Here is a 25,634-nt window from a genome sequence, read left to right as displayed (position 1 = left end):
ACTGATAGCCTGTTGTTTTTTTTTAATTTGATAGATATGTGCAAATGAATAGTAACTGTTTCTATTTTAAATTAATTTTCAAAGTTCACTTTTTTACATACAAAACACGCAAAAATGGTTCATTTTGACAATTCTTCCCTGTTTTTTGTTCAGTGTTGCCATATTTCCTTTTTTGTTGGAGATTTCTTTGATTTTAGTGCTCAAATGCAAAAAGTATTTTCATATACCCAAACTAGCACCCCAAATCCTATAGTGATCCCAACCAGGGGGGTTGCAGACCTTACATACCTAGCTGTTAGTACGCCGTATTATCAATACAGAAAAATTGTTTTACACTCAAAAAATTAAATACAAAAAAAAGTAGGGTTAAGTCCGAAAAAGAAAATTTATTAATATTAATATTTAAGACATGTTCTATTGAGACCCCTACCTACCTGCAAAAAAAAAAAACAGAAGAAAGTTCGTTAATTAAAACAGTTAAAGGCGTCCGAACAGGAGTAAAACTAGTTATAAATTAGTTAATTTCACTTCACCATTAAATGTGTTACAGGCTTACAACTTGCCAACCATCCGATATAAACGGGGCCTTACAATAAAAAATCAGTTCTTGGAAATTAAAACAAACTTTGTAATTCCATTGGAAAGAAGTATATTTCTATTCCACTCTTTTTATTTGTTTATAATTTTTGACAGATGCCATGGAATGCAAAGTTATCTAGACTTTAAATGATTAATAGGTATGTAATGCATTTGTATTAATGTATTTGATTTTCGCAGCGTGCTCGATATTGGCTCATCAATTTCGCCGAATTTCACATCAGAATCAGAATCTAGACTTATGTTGAAATGGTTTTCTTCTTTAATTCTAATGTCGTGTCACCGCCCTTAGAAATATTTATGGGCGCCGATAAATACGAAAGTAAACTATAACATTTTTTCGTTGATGGTCAATTGTTTACTATTTTTTAATTTCTTAGATGAAGAACTTATTAGATGGGGATGGCCGGAGGACGTTTGGTTCCATGTTCATAACTATTCTTCAGCTCACGTTTATTTGCGCTTGAGAAATGTAAGTAAGAAGACTCAAAAACTTAATATTTTGCAATAGTCCACATTGATCTTTCGAAATACGAATTACTCGAAATTTTGGTAAATTTTTATAAACTACTAAGTCAGATTCGAAGTGTGCTGGAAAATTAAATGGAGATAATCATTTATTATGCTTTTGGTTGATCTCAGGAGTCTTGAAGTTTTGATAACTACAGATCCCTATGGTTATTATAACTAAAGTACCTATATTCATGTGGTTTTGTAAATGTAAAAATGTATTAACTCTTATTAAAGTGATGACTTTGTTCCAAACTAAAATCAAGAAAGGATATTTCAAGGTAATGAGAATAGTTTAATTGTAATCAAAGACGAAACAAAAACGTTTTTATTGCGCTCTGAAATTTAAGCTCAATTCGTGCATAAAGTCCAGTAAAATAAAGTGAACCAATCAACCTCGGAATTTGAGATAATCTGCCTTCGAAACGATTGATCGTCTAAATTAAAAAATTGTATACTTGACAACCTCTATAAATTTGGACGTATAGGTATAAGAACGGAGATAATCACGAAAATGCGGTTTTCGGAACTTTGACGGTCTATAACTAAATTCGCACAAACGGGATTTTACGAGACTTTTTACACAATCCTTAGAACACATTCCTAGTTAAAACCTTTAATTTACTGGACTAATATACACCTACTATCAGTGGCGGCTGGTGAGTTTTCTAACTGGTGGTGCACTTTTCCTGTTATCAAAGTTCGAAGATTAAAATTGACAACAAAAAACAATTTAAATAAAATATATTGGTTTTTTAGTATTTTTTATACATCAAATCAATGCGACGACATTTTTCGTAAGCGAAATGTTCAATCACTTTTTTATTGAAATCGGGTATTGTTTGTTACATTTTTTTTCAATGCTTAGCACAGAAAGTGCATTTAATCGATCCTGAGACATTGTGTTTCGCAAAAAAGTTTGTATTCTTTTCAGAGTCGAAAAACATCGCTCCTTTTCTACCGACGTCATTGGTATAGTGCACAGAATTCGAAGTAGTTGCATTGATTCTGAAAATGATTCAGAGGTCATTATTATGAAACAATTTTAAAATTGAAACTGCTCTATTTGCACTGATGAAATCGTCGCGATTGTATATTGCAGAGAGTTCGTAAGTGCAAACTGTGATCTTGAAATCTTTATCGAGAAAAGTAGAACGGTATGTTTTAAAGTTCTCACAGGAAAATAATTTAGCCGCAATCAAATGATTACAAAAATTAAATCTATCTTTCACTTGAGTAATAATTATATCCGACACTTCTTTTGCTATGACAGAGATGGCCGATTTAAACCTTTTTTGCGGAGGTTCTTCAAGTTAACCTACGTGTTACGTACGCTTTGTATACTGTTTTCAAAATCATTAATATATTTTTTTATACCAAATCAATATTCCTTTTCTGCAATTGTTTGAATAAAATTTCAATATGTGGCAGAATAGATTGAAAAAAATTAAGCCAATATAAAAAAGTATCATCGTTTAAATATCTTTGTAGCATATCAGCTTGATTTATAGAATTTGTATCCCTTTCCGTTTCTATAATGGTGGCCATGCATTCTTTTAAAAGCTATATGTACCTATGTATTGAGTTAACCGTTCGTCAATTAAAGATCCATCTCGTTTGCGGAGGAGCTGTAATTTTCTTTCATACAATATTTTTAAAAATCTCTGTACGCTTCGGAGATCGTAAAAAACTTTGGAAAAGCTTGAAGGCTGGCAAAAATTTCTGTACGCTTTTGTTTTGACTTACACTTTTGTACCTTTGAAGACTGTAGACGATGTGAGATGCTCCTTCATGACTGTATCCAACTCTGATGCAAAGTCTATTAATCCGCGAAATAAGCCAGAATTATTTGACTCAATTGTTTCATCGTGACCTCGCAAAGCCAATTTGAAATGCACCACAAAACTTAACACAGTCGATAAGACGTGACAAAATACACATTCAATTCGATTTTTTTTCAAAATTTTACCGAATGTTGACAACAATATTTTTTGAAAGATAAAAGGAAATAAAAGCCAATATGTCAAAGTTTTGAAAAGATGTTTGAGTCGAAAATCAATTTTTACCAACTTTTATTAATTTTTTTTTAGGTTTTTATTTTTTGTAAAAAAGCTGTCAATTAGATTTTTCTCAACATTTTTCAGAATGTTGAAAAAAAATATTTCTTTTAAGAAAAATAAGTTTGAAGCCTAAATTTCATGTTTTTCAAAAGATATTTGAATCGATAATAAATTTTTACCAACTTTGAGTAATGTTTCTTTTTAGATTTTTATTTTTTATAAAAAAAAAACTGTCCATTAAATTTTTCTCAAAATTTTATCAGACGTCAAAAATACTATTCTTCGTTGCACAAAATGGTTTAAGAGATGAAATCATTTTTGATGTAAAATTTTGGAGGTGACAATTTTTTGTTTCAGTTTTATTTTGATTTATAAAAAAACCGTTAAATGGATTTTTTTCAAAAAATGTTGATATCACGTTACAATTTATTATATAAAATTTAATTCAAGTCTCTAGCGTATTTTGTTTGTAAGATATTTAGGGTTAACCAAACTTTTCACCTTTTTTTCAAACTGCTATTGTTAAAAAAACCATCTACGCAATTTTCTTAAGAGCCCTTTCTGCATCTTTTTGCCTTATTATCTGTATAACAAAATTTATTTGAAATCGATATCTCTTCTGGTTCTTGAGCTATGGACGACGAAAAAAATGTTGCGAACGTACGAACGTACGTACACACGCACGCACAGACATCTTTCTAAAAACCTTTTATTTCGACTCTAGGGACCTTGAAACGTCGAGAAATGTCAACATATTCAATTTGACAAAACGGACCCATTACAATAACTTCCTATGGGAAGTTAATAACGCGGCACAGAACATAATACAGCTGCTATGAATATGATGAATAGTCATCTAGTCATCCTTGCCAGCTTTAAACATACAATTTCAAACATGGAACGGGTGCTCTGTTTAATTCTGCAATTTTCGATCAGCTCGTGCGGCGCACGAGAGCAGACTCATTAATCGGTATATTTCAATGAAATATCTTTTGTTTCACGCGCCAGGCCTATAAGCATGTAACTCATACAAGTTATACAAGCACTCGCCGAAGCGCACGAGAATTTTTCTTCACAGGGAAAATAAAACTTATTTTCATTTTAATTGTTGAGGCATAGTTGGAAATTTGATTTTTTTTATGTTTTTGTATGTTTAAAAGTAAAAAACAAATATTTATATGGTAATATAAAAATATAGAATCTTTTGAATTGGGTGTTCAGCGCACGAGCGCACTTAAGGTACAGCCGCCGTTGCCTACTATATCGGTCTTTAGAACAATAGTTTAGTCAAATCATGGAAAAGCTACCGACGTCATTTGATTAAAAGCATACTACCCCCGTTTTGATGATCTTCAAATTTAACTTCGAACAATGCACAGTTTTTAAATTCAATTCAATTATTTTATTAAGAATAAGGAAGTAGAGAAAACAGAACAAAATTCCAGGGATTTGTCATTTAGAATTTATTTATTTAGTTCTTGAATTGAGATATATAATTGCTTGTATTCTATTTAATTGTAGTGAATTGTAAAGGCTTCTTTATTGAAATAATAATTAAGTAACAAAGTCTCACTTAAGGTGGCGCTACAGTCCGGGGCGGACCTGGGCCTCAACCAACATGCGTCTCCAGCCAGCTAGCTGTCTCTAGTTTAACACGTCAAGTTGGTTGAGGTCCTCTCCCACCTGCGTAGCGCTCTTCCTCTACTGCGCCGTCCCTCGGGATTGGATTCGAAGACCTTCCGGGCTGAAGCGTTGATGGCCATCCGCTCTACATAACCTAGCCATCTAAGCCGTTTGACATTAATTCTGCTAACTAGGTCAGTGTCGCTGTACGCCCGTACAGTTCGTCGTTAAATCTTCTCCTCCATTCTCCATCTATGCGTACTGGACCAAAAATCACCCGAAGAATTTTTCTCTTAAAGCATCCTAAGACACTCTCATCTTTCTTTGAAAGGGTCCAGGCCTCAGCGCCATAAATGAGAACCGGGATGATGAGTGTCTTATAGATGGTGATTTTAGATGCTCGAGAGAGGACTTTACTATTCAATTGCCTTCTAAGTCCAAAGAAGCAGCGATTTGCAAGAGTTATTCTTCGTTTGATTTCAGCGCTGGTGTCGTTGTCTGTATTAATAGCGGTGCCTAGGTAGACAAAGTCCTTAACTAATTGGATGGACCTTTGGAAGATTGTGCCTCAAGTGTTGACGGTTGAGTTTTGCACAATTCTTTCCAGAACGATGTTGAAGAAGTCGCATGACAGTGCATCGCCATGTCTAAAACCTTTTTTGACATCAAATGCATCGGTAAGATCTTTTCCGACCTTGATAAAGAAGCGTGCATTCTCCATCGTCATTCTGCACAAACGGATAAGTTTGACAGGGATGCCAAAACTAGACATTGCTCGGTAGAGCTCTTCCCTATAGATGCTGTCATACGTGGCTTTAAAATCGATAAAGAGATGGTGGGTATCAATTTGAAGTTGCTGGGTTTTTTCCAAGATCTGCCGTAGTGTGAATATTTGGTCGATAGTGGACTTTCCTGGTCTGAAGCCACACTGATAAAGACCAGTCAGGTTGTTGACGAACGGCTTCAGACGTTCACATAATACGGCAGAGAGGATCTTATACGCAGTGTTAAGGAGACTGATGCCTCTGTAGTTGGCACAATTTAGAGAATCTCCTTATTATGTATCGGGCATACTATGCTGAGATTCCACTCATCGGGCATGCTTTCTTCCGACCATATTTTGCAGATGAGTTGGTGCATGCATATAACACCGTAATATGGCAATTGAGTAAGTTGACAATTTTCAATGTCCCTAATTACAAATCTGTCATACAGAAGCACCTTATGAATTTTATATGGGCCCTTAAACGTATTTATCAATTTTTTGTTTGTTTCAATAGTTGAATCGAAATTTCTAATTGCAACAAACTCACCTTCCGAGAATTTTGTGTGTGGCCGAATTTTTCTCTTTAATCAACTCTGAGTTTCGTTGCTGAGATTTTTCAATTTGCTTGGAAGCCTTTTCACGTATTCCGTCTAAATCACGATCAAAAGATTCAAACTTTTCATTCAAGTATTCAGTAAGGATATCAACTTTAGGACCCCGCTGATCTACCCCATATAAAGGGTGTCCCAAAATTAGCGCAAGATTTGAATTAAATAGAAAACGCCGTTTTTAGTCTTTTGATAGTTATATTTTGATTGACTCGTAAAGTACATAGGATAGGGTTATGTATGGAATAACACATCGGACAAATGGCCTCCACGGTTTTGCATGCACAAGCGCACTCTTTTGTTGAAATTTTCCATGACCATTCTGCATAAATGTGGCTGAATTTCGTTGATGCAGCGTTGAATCTCCTTCTTTAATGCACGGGTGGTTGTGGGCTTGTTGACATAGACTTGTGATTTCAAATAACCCCATAAAAAGAAGTATAATGGTGTTAAATCACACGATCTCGGAGGCCAATTTTGATCACCGAAACGAGAGAGTACACGTCCTGGAAATGTCTCATGCAGTAATTGAATTGATTCACGGGCTGTTTGACATGTGGCACCGTCTTGTTGAAACCACATATTGGACACATCAATATCATCCAATTTTGGCAGAAAGAACTGTGTAATCATGTCGCGATATCGAGCACCAGTAACAGTCACTGCTTGACCAGCATCATTTTCAAAAAAATATGGCCCAATTATGCCTCCAGCCCAAAATCCACACCATACAGTAGCGCGTTATGGATGCATTTGTTTTTCGGCAATAACATGTGGGTTCTCTGAACCCCAAATGCGGCAATTTTGGCGATTGACAAAGCCATCAAGATGAAAATGTGAAAACACTATTCCGACCATATTTCTTTCACTATTTTTGAAATATTCTTTAATATTGAAGACACGTTGTTCTATCGTGTAACGCTCCATTTTTAATAACCCTATACTGTTAGCTGTCAAATTGCTTTTTTTCAGGGTTGCCAACACTTCACTGCACAAATGGCGGCAAATTCAAATCTTGCGTTAATTTTGGGACACCCTTTAGTAACTTGAAAAGAGTTTTTCCGGTGTTACAGTGCACAGTATTATTTATAGCATACTTAACGTTTGTTAACATTTCTGTCCAATCAAAATGTTGAATGGGTTCGGCAAGCTTTGCAAGCATAGACTTGAAGACTCGATTTACACGCTCCACTTGACCGTTAGCCTGTGGAGACGCTGTTGCTACTTTATAATGTTCAATATTGTTATCAAAAAAATAAGAACTTATTTCCAAGGAGGTGAAACACGTAGCACGATCGCTAATAATTCTTCTAGGTCGACTGAAATATTGAAAGTACTTATCTAAACTAGTGGAATTTACAGGATAAAGCTTCACATGTTTTGTAAATACATCTACAATTACTAGAATATGCTTTCTTTTCGAACGAATAGACGGAAAAGGACCAAAGTGGTCAATGTGTACATTGGCTGAATGGGTCCAAACTGCACTTCTTTGGGAACAGCGGAATGTTTAATCAAACTGATTGGACTACCGGTATCGAAAAGAGAGACAAATGTATTACAGTGTGCAACAGAACTCCCAGGCATAAAACTAACACTTACGTTATTTATTTCATCAATATGAGTAGTTTTTTCGGAATTTCTAGTGTTATTTTGGTCAGCATGAGAACCAAATCGAGATACATATATAATTGCCACTTGTCGGCTTGTTGATGGTTGCTTTGGGCAATTTTGTATGTGTGGAGTTTTTTTTTTTCGTTCGGGACAAGATAATGAAAAATGTCTAACACCAGAACTGTAACGAGCCGCTTTGCCTGTGTGGGGTCGTGACTGGCTTAATTGAACCCGTAGCTCAGCGGTTTCGAAGGTTCTTCGACCCAGGACTCATCACAAAAAAAATAAATCCAGTCTAGCATCCCGGTGGTAGCGATGCGCGAGATATTTATCTTAACCCTCCCTACCTGGTTGTCTTCCTCGCTAAGAACAACCCCATTCCTCGGCTTCTTTTCCTTAACACTTCTTCCCCATTTTCCCCTTACTCCCTCATCCCTTTAGAAAAAAAACTTATGCTATCATCTTCATGGTTTTAGGCTTCATAAATAATCCATAGTTTTCCTTTTTATTTAACAAACTATTTTATTTAAATATTTAAATTTTAAAATGGTTTAATCTATAAACTGTTTATATATATATATGTATATGCATGTAGCAAAATTTAAATTTTTATTTTACACAAAAATTAATTTAATACTTTAATCTTGTATTTAATTTTACATAACAAAATAAATTAAGTGGCAATCATACGCCAATCAAACAAAATCTATCATTGATTCGACAAGAATCGTCTTCGATTTTATTACAAAAATTGGATCTTCAAGATCTCTTTTACTTCTTGTTCTTTCAAACTCTATTTCAACTCCCCTTTATGCGGAACCCCCCCTTTGTTTGAAGTTATATATAGGAACGTATATCTTCCTTTTTTTTATTTTAATTCCTATATAGTATGTAAAAAAGGAAATATAATCGACTTACCCCGTTCTTCTGCTGTAGTGGCCACTGCTGCTGGAAGGCTGGGTCGACGAATGGTAATTAAGGTGCATATATGTACGTATATATATTGTTCACTTTTATTAACTTCAAACAAAATTTTATATTACGTTTCGCGGAACGTATCAAATCTTATCAAATTTCGTAATTGATTAATGATAATGATGTTACCACAAATTTAATTTACTCGTTAAGAAAATTTTTTAATTTTAAAACAAAAAAAAATTTAACTTTAAAAAAACACTATATGTATTATATTAATCGGCTTCGAACTGCCTTATGTTTAACGGTGGGGTTTTTGTCGGCGCCTAGACACTCTAGGCTACCGGGCTTCTATAGCTTGGGGTGTGCTGAATGCTGATTTTAAATCTGGCCACGCAATCCTGTTGATTCTTTGTCATTCAACATTTATATAGGTATCTTATCCTTCAGGATACCTTTTGGGAGCTTGATAAAAAAAATGAATACTTTTATATCTAAGCACAAAGAACAGAATCTTATATGTATATAGTTCTATATATGCATCTACGTGCATACCTATATTACATACATATATATCTAATTGCAAATAAAATCGACATTTTACCTTGGTGGTTGGATAATTATTTCCTTCTCAGTTTCTCGCACACTAAATGTAACTTTAAAAAAAAATCAACGTACAAAACAATTGCCTTTTTTTTTTTTTGCAAAGATAATTGGAATATGTATTTAAATTATTGTTCGGATTAACTTTAAGTCATATGACTGAGGGCTTTTTATAAGAGGAGTTTCCTCTCCGGCTATTATATTTGGAAAAGGTCTAGGCTTCCTAGCCAACCTGCGGACTACCTATTTTCATATAATAGAGAAAAGCTCCTATCCCGTTGATGGTTCTCCACTTCACCAACACAAGAATCCCAGTTCTTATCTCACGCTTCTGAATCAGCGCGGATTTGTCTCTTTTTGTAAAGTGGAAATGTTGCTTCTTAGAAAATCTACTCAACCTAAGCTTCCTAACCAACATTTCCACTTTACCGCCTCCGTATCTGCAACGATTGCTACCAACTATTAAGTGTTGCCTTCTTTTTGGTGCATACTTTAGGGATACCCGGTTTCGGTTATTTTAAAAATGAGCTTGTAGGTAACAGAACAATTGTAGCAAAGACTCGGTTTAGGACATTAATTCGAATATTCTTTCCAAGACGAAGTCGCTGGTTTTAAATCAATTGAATTAGATACATTTACGTGAGCGGAATTCATATCACGTAGTTGAGAATAACGCTGAGATAACTGTTTTAATTCATCAAGATTGGAAGCAGGATATAAAACAGCTATGTTATTTGAACGATCGCGAAAACCATTTATTATAAATTGAATTGTTTGACTCTCATCGATATTCGCACGGGAAGCCAGTTCTTGCATGTTTAAAATATATCCCATGATGGATTATTTTGAAGAGTTGAACGTTGTTTTCCGCATTTTGTCATTTACATTGGAAACTGAGTAATTATGAAAATTTGTGAGAAATTTGGCACGGAATTCTTTATAAGTGTGGAGTTATCGATACGAACGAATAATTCTGCAGCGGAACCTTGTTTCATAAGACGACAACCACATTTTGGCATCATATGAGTCATTCCCAGAATGTTCTGAAATAGAATATTTTATATTTTTAAAAGAAACTTGTGACCTGTTGCCATTATTTGAACTAGCTTCTTCTAACAATCTTAATTCGTTGCGTAATGTTAGCATTTTTTCGTTTTTATAATAAACGAATTTCCTTCTCAACACAAGCTTCTTCGTCATTCAATTGGGTAGTGTTACTCAGAATCAATATATTATGCTGAACGCCTTGTTGCTCGGGATGTCCAGAAGTTTCACAATTTTCTGTACTTTCATCCTTTTCGAAATTTTGGGAACTTATCCCATCAGGTTTTATAAGCTCAGTATAAAGGTCTCGCAGCTGACCTATGGTTCCACTTAACGGAACTTCCACATTATTGGCTTCACACCATGCTAGAAGATCGCTTTTATTCATTCTTGACATATCCTGAAAATGGTATTAGTTTTTTTTATAACTGCAACTAATCCCACTTCTGATGTTGTAAAGGCTTCTTTATTAAAATAATAATTAAGTAACAAAGTCTGTTCACATTCAGCTCAAGAATAATAATAATTTCCATAAAAAGGTGTTCTAAGGTTTTTTAGATTACAAACAAGTAAAAAGTAAAGTACTTATAGAAAAAGAAAAAATAGTAATGAAATATAGAACCTGTGTTCTTAGATACTTTGAGTAATAAAACTACCGGATTCCCATCCAAATTAGCCTAAAGGTAAAATATAATCGTTTCTCAAATTAAAAATGAAAGCCTTAACATATCAAACATCTTTTTTCGTAAACGAATAAATTAATTTTGATAATTTATAGGGGCAAACAATAGACGACATTCCTTCATCAGTATTGGAAGATGCCGCACAACTTTGTAAAGCCAACAGCATTCAAGGTAACAAAATTAACAACATCGATGTTGTTTACACAATGTGGGAGAATTTAAAAAAAACACAAGGTATGGAACCCGGTCAAGTTGCTTATCATAATGATAACCTGGTAAGGAAAATACGCATCGAGAAGCGAGTTAATGAAATTGTCAATCGTCTCAATAAAACTAAAACTGAACACCATCCTGATTTCCGAGCGGAAAGAGAAGCCCGTGACGCTGAAGAGCGAGAAGAGAAGAAGCGTATTTTGCGAAAACAAAAAGAAAAAATGAAAGAGGAAGAGAAGAAGAAACTTGAAGAAGCAGAATTAAGAAATTACAAGAGTTTATTGACAGCCGAAAAAATGACAACAAACTACGATGATGGTAATGATTCCGATGATTTCATGTAATATAAGGATATATACAAAATAAACACTTGAAAACACTTCAATTTCATTTTGCGTTCTGAACTTAATGTGTTTTTATTTGATTTGAACTCAAGGAGTAACCAACGATCAATACATTGTATTTGCTGTTATTTAACCATAGTTTTGGATCAAAAACCTTACTGTAAGTATTAAGTAGGTAAGTAAGTAAGTAATTCATTTCATTTCATTTTTTCAATTTTTGAATTTAGATCCTATGCTGTCAGCCAGGTTGACAAAAAAAAATTAAGAATATTTAAATTTGTGTATGTTTTGTATTTAATAGAATTCTATTATTAATAACAATCTATACTTGTAAATATCTTTCAAAAATGTACTTAATGTTTTCCAATCATGCTCGTTAAGCATGTTTATAGTCTCTTGTAGGGTAAGAGTGTTTTTCCCGAAAAAGTAGCTTTAAGTTTTGAATATTGGACAGGTACCAATGAAATGTAGACAATCTTCCTTTGATTTTAAGTTGTACAGCGTACAGAATTGGTTTAAACTCCCATTATGAGGACTTCCATTTATAATTATATCCTCATGATGTTGTACATTTGTTCTTTCACATGGTTTATATTGCTTCATCATCCAATCTCACTCCACACTCTGATGGTTGCTGCACAATTTGATGATGTAGTCAACTTGAGACTTCAGAGAGCTCGTTAGAAGTTTTGCAAGTCCTGTTTCTAAATACATGGCATAACTAGGCGTATTCAGAGGTAGGTTGAAAGTTTCTTTACACAATTCCCTTACAATTTTTCGATTTCTTCATATTCCACTGATCCCCAAACCTGAGCAGCATACAAGAGAGTAGATTTCACTACTGAATTAAATATTTTGTATTTTGTAGATAAATTAATTTGTTTGAGATAATCAAAGCCTCTTACTACACAGTTAACACCAACACTCAGCGGAACTCTTCGGCAAAGTGGTATGATGCCGACTGTAGAAAATACAGAAAATTATCGTTTGGCTGTTTAAGAGCATATAGGACCTCAAATGAGGACTATTTCAGACACCAGTATTTGATGGCTAATAAGGCGTACAAAGAAATATGTAAACAAAAAAAGGCTGTTTTCTACGAAGCTAAATCAAGACGATTAGCGCTATGCAAAAGCTCTTGGAACTTGGCAAGACAGCTGAATGGCAAACGGTTTTCAATCCAAACGAACTTGAGTCCACACCTTCTGGCAGCTCACTTTGAGAAACTGTTAAATCCAGTACATGAGACACCTTCGGTGGAATACGCTATACCAGTCTATGAATGTGGTGTTCTTGATGCTACAATTAGTTACCAAGAAGTAATTTCAGCTGTAACGAAGCTTAAAGATGGAAAAGCTGCAGGTTCGAATGGCATATCAGCTGAATTTTATAAGTATGGGACGCCAGAACTACTCACAAGGCTAACTTTCATATGAATTCAAGGAATCGATTATTTTTCCGATTCATAAGAAAGGAAACATGGCCGAACCAGCTAATTACAGAGGTATATCGTCCCTAAATGCTTCATACAAGATATTTACACTAATACTACACAAACGATTCAACGAATGGATTGATAGCGACAAACTACTGAAAGAGTACCAGGCATGGTTTAGAAGTGGATATTAAACGATCGATCATATTTTTACCCTTAGATGTATAGCTGAAACATTCCTTCGCAAGAAAAAGAAGCTACATACCTTCTTCGTGGATTTTAGAGCTGCTTTCGATATGATCGATAAAAAGGCTATTTTATAAGCTATATAGTAAAGGTATGTCATGGAAGTTTGGAAGAGTCATACAGAATCTCTACGACGACACAACAAGTAAAGTATGGAATGGTGAAGCGCTTTCGGAAGAATTCAAAACACAATCGGGAGTCAGGCAAGGTTGTACATTGGGCCCAAGCATGTTCGCCATGTTCATTGATGATCTGGTTGACATTCTGCCAGGTGGAGTAGAGTACGCGGGGATGATAATAAAACTATTGATGTTTGCAGACGATATTGTTCTGTTGGCAGCCTCTTCTGAATCATTGCAGTTGATGATTAACCGATTATTCGAATACTGTCGGGTTTGGAATCTGATAGTTAACCTTGACAAATCCAAGGTTTTAATATTCAAAAGTGGAAGAGGCCGCAAATGTGCAAACGAAAAATGGCATTATAATGGAGAAAATATAGAGGTTGTAACGGAATTCAAATATCTAGGAGTTATTTCACGCAAAATCTGAGTATGGAAAAGGCAAAATGCGCAATCAGCGCTACATGGAATAGATGCTTTCATAACAAAAGTATAGCACACAGCAGTCTATTCAAATTATTTGAAGCGATATCAGCGTCAATCCTTTTCTACACAGCTCAGACATGGGGTACAAGGCAGTACGATACGGTGGAAAAACTTCTACGATAGTACTGCAAAAGTATCTTCCAGCTTCCGCGTAGAAAACCTAACTACGTTATCATGTTAGAAACAGGAATCTCGCCATTGTTCATTCGAACATTAAAAATGCAAGTGGATTATGTCACGAAAGTCTTGAAGATGGATGATAATCGACTACCTAAAATAATAGCTCTTGAAGTCATAAGGACAAGCTGATTGGTTGGAGCTTGCTTCAGAATGTGGGATAGTCTTAAACCTGTGCAGTGAAGAATTAGAAACTTCGCTTTATCAACTCATTGCTGCAGTGGACTTAAAACATCGTGATAAATATTAAAATGATGCAACAGGATCTGTCTACAGACAACTATATAGCCAATTGAATCATAACCTGGAGGAGAAAAATTATTTTAGGGATGACAATGGTACAGCCAAGATTTCAATGATGGTAAAACTGCGGAGCGAACTTATGCCACTGAACTACATACCTCATAGAGATGATTTACCCATTGTGTGCTCTTTGTGCAACTTAGGTGAAAGAGAAGATAATTTTCACTTCATGGGTAAATGTCCGATTTTAAGAGAAATCAGAAGGGAGGTATTCGAAAGTGACATGTTGACACAAAGCCAAATTATACAACTGCTTAACAATATGGATATACAAATTCTGCAGGCTAGCTCTTCTCTATAGAAACAAAATCATAAATGAAAGCTTTTAAGATGAACTAATCTTTTTTTTTATAAATATATATTCAGCCCTATCATATATTCCATCGTAATCGGAAATTTTTCGAATTCCGAAAAATTGTATCATGAAATCCGTTCGTAATGCAACATTGCATGAGATTTTCCACTATGAACGGATTTCATGATACAGTTTTTTGGGATTCGTAAAAATTTCCGATTACGATAGAATTCATGATAGGGCTGATTGCAAAAATACATACGAATTATTGCGCAATCAAATTTTCATATAATGTGAAATTTTAATGTTTTGTCAACTAGCAGACGGCAAAATGCCATACTTTTTTGTTTTTGTAAATTTTGAATTTAATCATTGAAAAAATAATAAAACCAATCTAATCTAATTTTTTTGTTAGAGAAGATATTTTTCCATATTAAATTTATCAAACTTTGTGAGCTTTGGGCTTTCTCCGATAAATGAATTTTGAAATTTAATGTTGGATTCAATTTCAAGCCTAGATATTTGATCTCTTTTGCTACCTCCAATTGCGTAACATTATATTTGAAGCTTCTTCTATTATAAGCGCTTTGTGTAGGGGCAAGTACCATTATTTTGGATTTTGTCGTGTTGATAGAAAGTCCTCATCTGATACAATATGCAGATAACCGATTAATTATCAATTGCAAACATTCAGGTGATTCTGAAAGTATAACGAGGTCATCGGCGTATAGTAACACATTCACGTTGCAGCTAGCTATTCTTATTCCCTCAGAAAGTTCATCCGCAATATAATTTATAAATAACCTTACTATAGTACTGTAAAAGAGAGAGGGATTTTGGGTATTGAAATGCTTTTTTTTTTTTTTCTTTTGGTAGTTTTTATTTTTCAACTTTTGTGATCCCGACTTTAAAACATGTTCATACACCAAAATACCAAGTTAATTCTTTTGCAATATTTATATTTTTTTGGGTAATTTATTTAAGCCAGCTTATTCCTATATTAATAAAAAAAAATGAACTTTCGTTGATGTATTCCAATTCCAAAGTAGCTTATCATTTGCATGGGTCTCGTTTCTGGCCACACTTTCGTAGCTTATCATTTGCATAGGTCTCGTTTCTGGCCACACTTTCGATGAACATTAAACTTTGATCGAATTGATAGTTCATCAATCATTAATTTCATTTAGTTTATCAAAAATAACCTCAGACGACTCCACACCCCTTTTTCTATTGTTTTTAATTTTTTTGACATACTTTGGTTACCCTCATTTTGTATAATGTAATCTCCTCTTATTAAATCTTAACAGTATTTAAAGGAGTTTAGAGCTTACAATGTAAATACAAATTTGGTATTAAATATGTTTTCGATATAAAATAAATAACAGCTAAATATCAACCAATTAATACAAATTTTCGGTTTTAAAACTTTTTATTAAGAAAGATAAGATATTTACATTCATAAAACTACATACTTAAATTAAATAATAAATTTAGAAGATAAAATAATAACTTATTTATTTTCAAACATTATTTATTATATTTTAAATTTACAACCATGGATGCCAAGCTGGATCCATTCGGCACAAGTTATCAGGATTCGATGCGGATTGCAAAAGTGAGTTTATTTTGCTTAAATCAGCTTTCTCGAAATTCGCAACATCATTTAGTCGCAGCATAACAGCAGCAACTACTTTGTTAACTATTCGTATGATATTTTCCATATCAATTTTTTGTACTGAATCTAGGGAAATTTCACCATTTGGATCGAAAATTGTTCTTTCATCTTTGATACGCTTTTTTTGCTCCCCTATTATTTCATCAAGTAGTATCGCTTGCAATATAGATGTTAATTTGAAATTTGGTTGAACAAAGCAACGGGCTGTTGCTACTATAGATGCTGACAGAGGTCCAGAAATTCCAATTTTTGTTAAGAATTCAGTTATATTGGGTGTGAGTCTAAATGGAACTGGCCGGTTTGCATCTAGGTCACCCGTTCCGTCGTCTACATCAAATTTGTAATAAGATATATTCATCAGGCCAGAGTCTTGGTGCAAGTACATCATGTCGGCGTTCAGACGAGTAAGATGGAAAGCATATTCGCACAAGAATGCAAGCGATAGTTGAAGTGTGAACTGAAAGTGAACCAAAGAAAATGTTACTATTTAATAAAACTAATGGGATATTTTTTTTTCTAAAAATAACTTATAACTTTACAGTATATCCTCTGATACTGGAGGAGTACTTTTTTTTATTAAACCAGAATTGCGTGCTGAAGAAATCGCAAAAATAGCCTGGGGTAAAATGATTTGGTGGTTAGTAATAAAAGTGTGTAAAAACAATATTAGTATAATTTTAGTGACTGTTTATAGATCGCCACACAGAATAAATTCACCAGGGCAAGTTTTTTGTGATTTTTTTAGAGATCAAATTGAAGATCTTTGTTGTACTTATGCGGATGTGATCATAATGGGTGATTTTAATATAGATTGGTTTTCAAACAGTACTTTTAAACAAGTAGTGACGGAACCTACAAGAATAACCGAAAGTTCGTCTACATTAATAGATTATGTGATAACAAACTATACAAATATAAGAGCCAAAGTAATAAAGGAATTCAAAATCAGTGATCACGAAACGTTAGAAATAAATATTGAAACGAATCCTGTTAATAAAAGATGCACTAAACAAATTATTAAAACTCATTTAATGAAGAAGTTTTTCGACGTGAACTGATAAATCATGAGCTAACAAATATAGATGTCAATAGTGTGAATGAATCATCAAAGGCATTCAGTGTAAAGTTAAACGAAACTATGTACTTATTTAATTTGAAATTAACAAAAATGCAACTACATCAAAGAGCGGTTTGGACAAAAAGCAATTCTGTCTGGAATAGGTATAGGTTCTGTAGAAATAGGTACAGTTGGCAAAAAATAATTACAACGCCAAAAAAATTGGCCAATCTACGGACCAAAAACAATGTGGAGAACGATATAATCTCTAGTTCTTAAAGGAGACAAAAGTGAAATAGAACAAATTGAATGTGAAAATAGAACTATAACAAATAAGAGATAGCTGATAAATTAAATAGGTTTTTTGTGAAAAGTGTAGAGGAGCTAAATGATAAAATACCATTTGAGCAGTATGTAAATTTAGTAAGTATAAATAGTGAAAAAAATCAACTTCAACGGTGTGTCAACTAAAATGTTATGGTGTGCTTTTGACATTATAGGCCCTTGTTTTTAATTCATTGAATACAAACATTTTTCCTGATCACCGGAAGTAATCTACGGCAGTCCCAATTGAAAAAGTTAAGACGGTAAACCCAGCCGAGTCTCACCCCGTAAATATGCTTATGACGGAGAGCAAAATTCTGGAAACGGTTGTACACAAGCAACTTCAAAGTTATAAGGAAACTATCTGCTATTTAATTGATTACCAATCAGGTTTCTGACAACAACACAGCTGTGAATCACTTTTAAATTTGGCCGTTACACAATGGAAAACGGAAGTTCACGAAAAAAAAGTTATAGTTGCAATTTTTTTTGGATCTACAAAGAGCATTTGAGACCATCGATCGTGATATACTATTACAGAAGCTAAACAAATATTGTATAAAAGGAGTAGAACTGGAATGGTTTAGAAGTAATCTAGCAAAACGAACTTAGCGAACAAAAGTGTCGAATGTATTATCTGAATGGAATTGGGTCTAGGTGTTCCACAGGGAGCGGTATTGGGAACACTCCTATTCATTATTTACATAAATGATCTGGAGAACGTCCTATAATATGCGAAGGCTAGACTGTTTGCAGATGATACTTTAATATATTATGTGACTAGAAGTTCCGCGGAGGATCGTCTAAATACGGATTTAAAAAAACCTAGAATTGTATTTCAAAATGAATAAATTAAAACTTAATATAGCGAAAACATGACCATATTGCGATATTGCGATCGACGACAGACACGCTGCCAGCATTATGGATGTACGAACTTTCCAAAGGAGCTAACATCGACTCGGACCACTACCTCGTTGTAGCCAATGTAGCACTTCGGATTTCCAGACCCAAGGCAAAACAGGGAGGTGCTGGGAGAAGGTACAACGTCGAACGGCTATAATCGCCAGAGATCGCCAAATCCTTTTCCGACCGAGTTACAAGTAACCTCTCTCGAAGTTCTCTGCCGCCAACACAATGTATCGAAAACCAGTGGCAACAGTGCCAAGATGCAATCAGAGAAGCCGCCTCTGATGTGCTGGGTTTCAAACAGCCACCAACAAGGAACCCTTGGTTTGATGAGAAATGTCGGCAGGCAAATGCAGCCAAACAATAGGCACTCAAAGCGGCGCCGCATAAAAGGACGAGAGCTGCTCGTGAGCTCTATGCGCAGAAGAGGCGAGAGGAACGCCGACGCGTGCGGTCGAAGATGTTGAGAGGTATAAAAGCAGGAATGAGGTTCGAAAGGTGAAACGAAATTCACAGGTACATAAACCTAGAACCGAAGGCTGCTGAAGATATGGAAGAACCACTTCTGCAGACTGTATAACGGCGATGAAGAACTGAATTATGCTGTTAGGCAGAATGATCCATTCAATATAAACGACGAAAGCCAACAATCCCGTCCTCCCGACTTAGACCAAGTAAAGATAGCCATATCTAAGTGGAAATCTAATAAAGCCGCTAGAGCGGATGGCTTGAATGCCGAGCTTTTTAAAGAATCTGGAGATAAGTTGGTTAGGAGCATGCACCAACTTATCTGTAAGATATGGTCGGAAGAAAGCATGCCCGATGAATGGAACCTCAGTATTGTTTGCCCGATCCTGAAAAAAGGAGACCCTCTAAACTGCACCAACTATAGAGGAATCAGTCTACTTAACATCGCCTATAAAATTTTCTCAGCCGTAATATGTGAACGTCTAAAGCCCATCGTCAACAACCTGATAGGTCCTTATCAGTGTGGTTTTAGACCAGGGAAGTCCACAGTTGATCAAATATTCACATTACGGCAGATCCTGTAAAAAAACCCAAAAACACAAAATCGACACCCACCATCTTTTCATCGATTTCAAGGCCGCATATGACAGCATCTACAGGGACGAGCTGTATAGAGCCATGTCTAGTTTTGGCATCCCTGCCAAACTCGTCCGTTTGTGCAGGATGACCATGGAGAATTCACGCTGCTCCATAAAGGTTGGAAACAACTTAACAGAACCTTTCGATGTCTGTCAAAAAAGGTTTTAGACAAGGTGATGCGCTGTCATGTGATTTTTTTAACATCGTGCTTGAATGAATAGTGCAGAGCTCACACGTAAACACTAGAGGCACTATCTTTTAAAAGTCTGTCCAATTACTGGCATATGCTGATGACATTGACATAATCGGAAGATGTCAATGGGGCTTTTGTGGAATTGAGGCAGAGGAGGCACAAATTAGTTTAACAATTAATGAGGGCAAAACAAAGTACATGCTGTCGTCTAGAAAGGACATACAACACCGACGTCTTGGTCAAAACGTCAAGACGTCAACGAGGTAGTCAAGGACTTCGTCTACATAGAATCCGCTGTAAACGCAGAAAACAACACCAGTGCTGAGATCAAACGCAGAATAACTGTTTCTTTGGACTAAGAAAGCAATTGAGTGGTAAAGTCCTCTCTCGAGGGACCAAAGTGTTGCTATATAAGACCCTTATCATCACCGTCCTGCTATACGGTGCAGAAACATGGGCCATGACAAAAGCGGATGAAAGCACCTTGGGTCGCTTCGAGAGAAAAGTTTTTTGTGTGATCTACGGTCCCGTATGCATCGAAGGGGAGTGGAGGAGAAGATGGAACGACGAGCTGTACGGGCTGTACAGCGACGTAGACTTAGCCAGAAGAGTAAAAGTCTGATGGCTGGGTCACGTAGAGCGCATGGAAACCAATGCTCCGGCCCGGAAAGTCTTCGAATCCGTACACACAGGACAGCGCTGTAGAGGAAGACCGCGGATCAGGTGGCGCGCACAAGTGGAAGGTGACCTCACCCAACTTGGAGCGCGAAACTGGAGACATCTAGCTAGGGAACGAGCTAGATGGAGAAGTTTGTTGAGTGAAGCCCTAGTTCACACAAGACTGTAGCGCCACCTTAAGTAAGTAAGTAAGTATAGCGAAAACAAAAGAAATTATAATTAATGGTGATTCAGCAGAAAACATTGTAATAAATGAAAATAATATTGAAAAAGTTGATGAAATTAAATCCTTAGGAGTTATCATAGATAGAGAATTGAGTTTTGAGAGGCACATAAACTACATATGTAAAAAAATCGCAAAAAAAATTGGATTTTTTCAAAGGATAAGAAGTAGATTACCATTAAGCTGTACAATAAAAATCTTTAATGTAATGATTAAACCTCACTTCGAATACTATCCAACAATACTTTTTTTAGGAGCTAATAAAATGACTACACGATTACAGAAATTGCAAAATAGAGGTATGAGATGTATTTTAATGTGCAATATGCTAACACCTATTCAAATAATGCTAAATATTTTAAAATGGCTTACTATAAATCAAAGATCAATTATGAATGTGCTTATTTTTATATTTAAAATTAAAAAAAATATGTTACCTAATTTATTATTTAATCAAATAGTATATGTATCAGATGTACAACCATATTCGTTAAGAAACAGGGGTGATTTTAGACTACCTTTTTTATCAACAAATAGATCTCAGAATATATTTTTTAGATTTATTTATTTCTTATAATTTACTCAGTAAGATACAATATCTTATAAATTAGAGTAAACATCAGTACCTTAATACTAGATATAAGTATATTCGTTACACAACTGCTTAAGTGACATTTGGTATTAAATTCAAGAACAAAAATGAAAAAAAAAATCCTTTTTATATCATAAGTATCTTAAACATTAGAAAAGGAAAAACAATTAAGCATATCCTTAAAATATTAATATAAAAAAAAAACAAATAGAAAAATTATCATCATCAAAATTTTTCAAAAAATTCTCTGAGCACTCCTCGAAAACCGGGTCGTACCCTTATAGAACGAGGGATTGAATTCCATAATCAAAAAGCATACACATAAAACTGTCGTTCAGATACTAAATATAAGCAGCGTATTGGAATAAGATCACAAGATCTACTAGATTGTGGGAAAATAATTTTATTATATAGGTATTCCGGTTGACGTGTTTGTAAAACATTGTGAAGCAAGGTTAAAGTTCTGTGTTTGAATAGATTTTCCAGAGTGATGCCGTATAAAGATTTAGAAAAGTGAGATATGTAGTCATATTTCCAAAGCCCATAAACATAACGTGCTATGATATTGAACGCAACGTTTAAGTCTGCGCTTGTGCTCATAGTCACAGTAACTGAAAACTTCACAACAAAAAAGCATAACTGGAACGATTAAGGTCTTAGCTAACATAGATCGGTTTTTCAATGGTAATAAATAATGAAAAGTCCAAAGCATACGAAGACCACCATACACCTTTCCTAACGTTAGTCTTATATGGTCATTCCAATTTAAAGTTTTATAAAACGTTACTTCCAAATTTTTCGCCGAATCAACGAAACCAATTGCTGTATTGTTCAGATAAATTGTCGAGAAATAAAAAGTGTCAATATTGATTCTGGAAATTACTAAGCTCTTCGATTTTTTAGGATTCAAACAAAGGTCGTTTTTACGGGACCAGACAACTATTTTATCCAAATCCTCATTTATTTCGTATGCGCCATTTTCCAGCATTCTAAGTGAAAAACTATTGTATAATTGTACATCATCCGCATACATACATGTGCAAGGAGGAGTTCAGCGAACATGAAGGTAGATCATTTATATACATTGAAAACAATAGAGGGCCCAAAATAGAGCCCTGAGTAACACCTCTACACAAAGGTAGAAATGAAGACATCGAGTCGTTAGCATACACTGCCTGGGACCTATCAGTTAGATAAGAAAGTTTTGCTGATTGTGATGTGAAGCAAAACTGATTTTTAAGCTTAGTGTGATACGATTGACGGTGTCGAATGCCTTAGATAAATCTAATAGAGTTGGAATGGTAACCTTATTATCATCGACAGCCACTCTTATGTTTTCCACAATCTCAATGTGGTACAACTATTCTTTGGTATAAAACCTGATTGAATGATGCATATCATTCCATTGACACTAAGACACATTCACGATTTTTAGAAATAGGTATAACCTTGGCTTGTTTCCAAGCCGCGGGAAATGTACTGGTCATAAAAATAGCGTTGAATATATGAGTTATGTATTTCAATACATACGGCAGTATGGCTTTCAAAAAAACTGGATGCAGGCCATCACACCGACGGAGGTAGACTTTATGGCTAAGATGCTTTCTAAAACGTCAGTTTTATCAACGGAAGAGAAACTAAAACCAGACCAAGAAAGTCCGTTTAACGGTGTTTCAAAAAGTTGTGACTCATCCATTTGGTTCTTAGAGTAAGGCATTTAGTGTAGTGAATTTCTGGTTAAGTTCATTACAATCAATTGAGAAGGGTCTAATTTAGGATCATAAAAGCGTTTTTTGGAACTTTGTATATATTATACAATTCATTAAGCCTAAAAGTCTTCAAGCGTCTGTATGCTAGGTTACGTTCTCTTACTAGAGACTTAATATTGTTATCAAACCAAGACTGGTTTTTATTACGGCATTCTTTTGTAACAAGAGGGACATGTGAATTGAAGAGATAATTTATATTAGTATGAAGAAATTGTACTTGGTCATTACAGATAACATACCATATATTTGAAACCACTCAATTGAATTCAAATCATATTCTAGCTGTAGTTTGTCAACATTGGAATATACTTATAGTATTAAGGTACTGATGTTTACTCTAATTTATAAGATATTGTATCTTACTGAGTAAATTATAAGAAATAAATAAATCTAAATTATATTGTTCCACAAAGGTTTCAGATTAATCAATAATTTACCAAACGATTTAATGTAACATGTAAAACGATTTAATGTAACATGTAAAATTAAATTATCATTAGTTAATCAATAAGTTTTTTTTCTTTATAATAATTTAAAAAAAAAACTAAATTTTGTAAATTAATAGCGGAAGCTAAATAAAGAATCAAATCTTAAGTAAATAATAATTAATAATTATTGCGCAGCAGCTTGTACAGAACCAGTGCCTTGTTGTGCAATTGATTAGGAAGTTTTAGCACTACAATTACAAAAAGTGCATACCATAACCCCAATGAGCATCTTTGTCGGACGAAAAAAACACTGTTGCATTAGGTTAGGTTAGGTTTAAGTGGCTGTCCGTGATGGAGTAGGACACAATTAGGCCAGTTAAATTGACCATTGTAATACCACACAAACCTGGAGGCTTTCTTCTTGGCTTAATAAAACCAGTTTGAGTCCCTTAAGAAATATGAGAGGCTGATTTTGCAACTGTTGCAATACAAAATACTAATTTCACTATTTGTTACGAACATTAAAGCAGCTTAGAAAGCTTTCCTGCTGTGGTTCTGCAGGCGACTTATTAAATCCTTGGAGCGAAATTCACTCGAATTTCTGTTTCGGTCTACGGTAGTGAGTTATGAAATCTGATCTTTTTATTAAAAAAATCAGACTTTGGAAATGAGTTGTCGTTGCAAATAAATTGCATCTTAATTGTATTTACACACATATACTTATTATTATTATTATAAATAACATACCATTTTCCTAAACTGCCAGTAGTGTGTTGCTGATTGGAAATTTTTGACGGCCCAGTTCATTAGCATAGTTTTTGGAACCATTGTTGCTTGTACTTCACGTAAGATATCTCTTAGAACTGTATGAGTGGTTTGTGTGCCCCTGGCTTGAACTTCGGCAAGCCTATCATAATATCGGACAATAGGTGTTTCGTGTTCAATTCCCAATTTACTACATCCCATTTTGTAAATTTCTCGTAATGAAATACTGGCCGGATTGTCCTGAGCTAATCGCATCTGTGCTGATATCGGCACAACTCGTGGAACGGTTATGTGAAGGAAGCGCCTTGACGTCTCTTTTTGTTTATCTAAGTACTGATTGAGCATTCGTAACAACTGCAACACACGCTCTTCTCTCCGAGCATCGCCCAAGCCTGATTCAATAACAACTAAGTACGGATATATTTTACCATTGGTACCCCGTATGTACAAGCGTCTAGCTGCTGTATTATTCTTCTGAACGATATCCACCCGAGGCATAAATCTCGCAATTCGTATATGATAGTGTGATGGGCCGGGTAAAAGCAATTCACCTGGTAGCTCGACTTCAGCTGTTTTTTGGCTAAAGTTTGAAAGGAACCTACATCGCTCTTCTATTAGGAACGAGGTTGGTAGTTTTTTGACTTTGGTTTCTAAAATCTTTATCCATTTACGGAGCTTTGTTATTAGATAGTGCAACTTCATAGCTCCCGGTTGTGAGAAATCAAAATCTTTTGTGAATTGACCTTTCATTATTTGAAAGTAAGGATCTTGGAATGTTGTTTCTGTTCTTCGGGCAAATGATTCTGATGCCGCTGAATTAGTGGAAGACGATGCAAGTGATCCTGATATATTTTCAATTCCAATTCCGAATGTTGATACGAGTTTTTTTACAAAATGAAGTGTATGTGGGGTGATAGTAGCCTTGTTAACTGCACTTTTGTTCTCAAAGGCTATTGCATAACATTTGATGAGACCCTGTCGCAACTGACGTAGCACTTCCTCTGTCCAACTCTCCCGGAACCAAACCATTTGGTCAACAATTCCTTCAATTGAACTCAAAATTGTTGGATGAATTTCTCGTTGAACGTGCATTACTTTCGAACATCGCCACATTGAGGATGTTGCTTTAATAGTTTGCTGAGTATTTTGGGACGTATTTGTTTTTTCGCCAGATTGCTCATCAGCTTGTTGTTGCTAAAACGAAGTTTAAATTGTTATATAATTTTTGTTATAATAATAAATATATTAATTATTCTGTAAAAAAAAAATT

General features: G+C 34.8%; 2 protein-coding genes across 2 annotated transcripts in view; one reads left to right on the top strand and one right to left on the bottom strand.

Moving 5' to 3' along the window:
- Positions 1 to 747: 747 nt before the first annotated feature.
- On the top strand, positions 748 to 11,640 carry LOC129952479 (coiled-coil domain-containing protein 25). The gene is made up of 3 exons (XM_056065071.1): positions 748 to 919; positions 978 to 1,069; positions 11,119 to 11,640. Exons 1-3 carry the CDS (start codon positions 847 to 849, stop codon positions 11,578 to 11,580), a joined length of 627 nt encoding a protein of 208 aa, XP_055921046.1. The 5' UTR covers positions 748 to 846; the 3' UTR covers positions 11,581 to 11,640.
- A 4,414-nt stretch (positions 11,641 to 16,054) lies between these two features.
- LOC129948909 (transcription-associated protein 1) overlaps positions 16,055 to 25,634 on the bottom strand; it is a 35,302-nt gene continuing 25,722 nt past the window's right edge. Inside the window, exons 22-23 of the mRNA XM_056060058.1 lie at positions 24,347 to 25,558; positions 16,055 to 16,776 (exon numbers count right to left, since the gene is read on the bottom strand). Of these exons, the coding sequence (XP_055916033.1) occupies positions 16,192 to 16,776; positions 24,347 to 25,558 (1,797 nt within the window). The 3' untranslated portion in view covers positions 16,055 to 16,191. The remainder of the gene's footprint in view (positions 16,777 to 24,346; positions 25,559 to 25,634) is intronic.

Source organism: Eupeodes corollae, chromosome 3, assembly GCF_945859685.1.
Source record: "Eupeodes corollae chromosome 3, idEupCoro1.1, whole genome shotgun sequence".
Taxonomy (NCBI): domain Eukaryota; kingdom Metazoa; phylum Arthropoda; class Insecta; order Diptera; family Syrphidae; genus Eupeodes; species Eupeodes corollae.
Note: the sequence above shows the minus strand (reverse complement) of the source record. Positions and strands in the feature narration are given on the sequence as shown.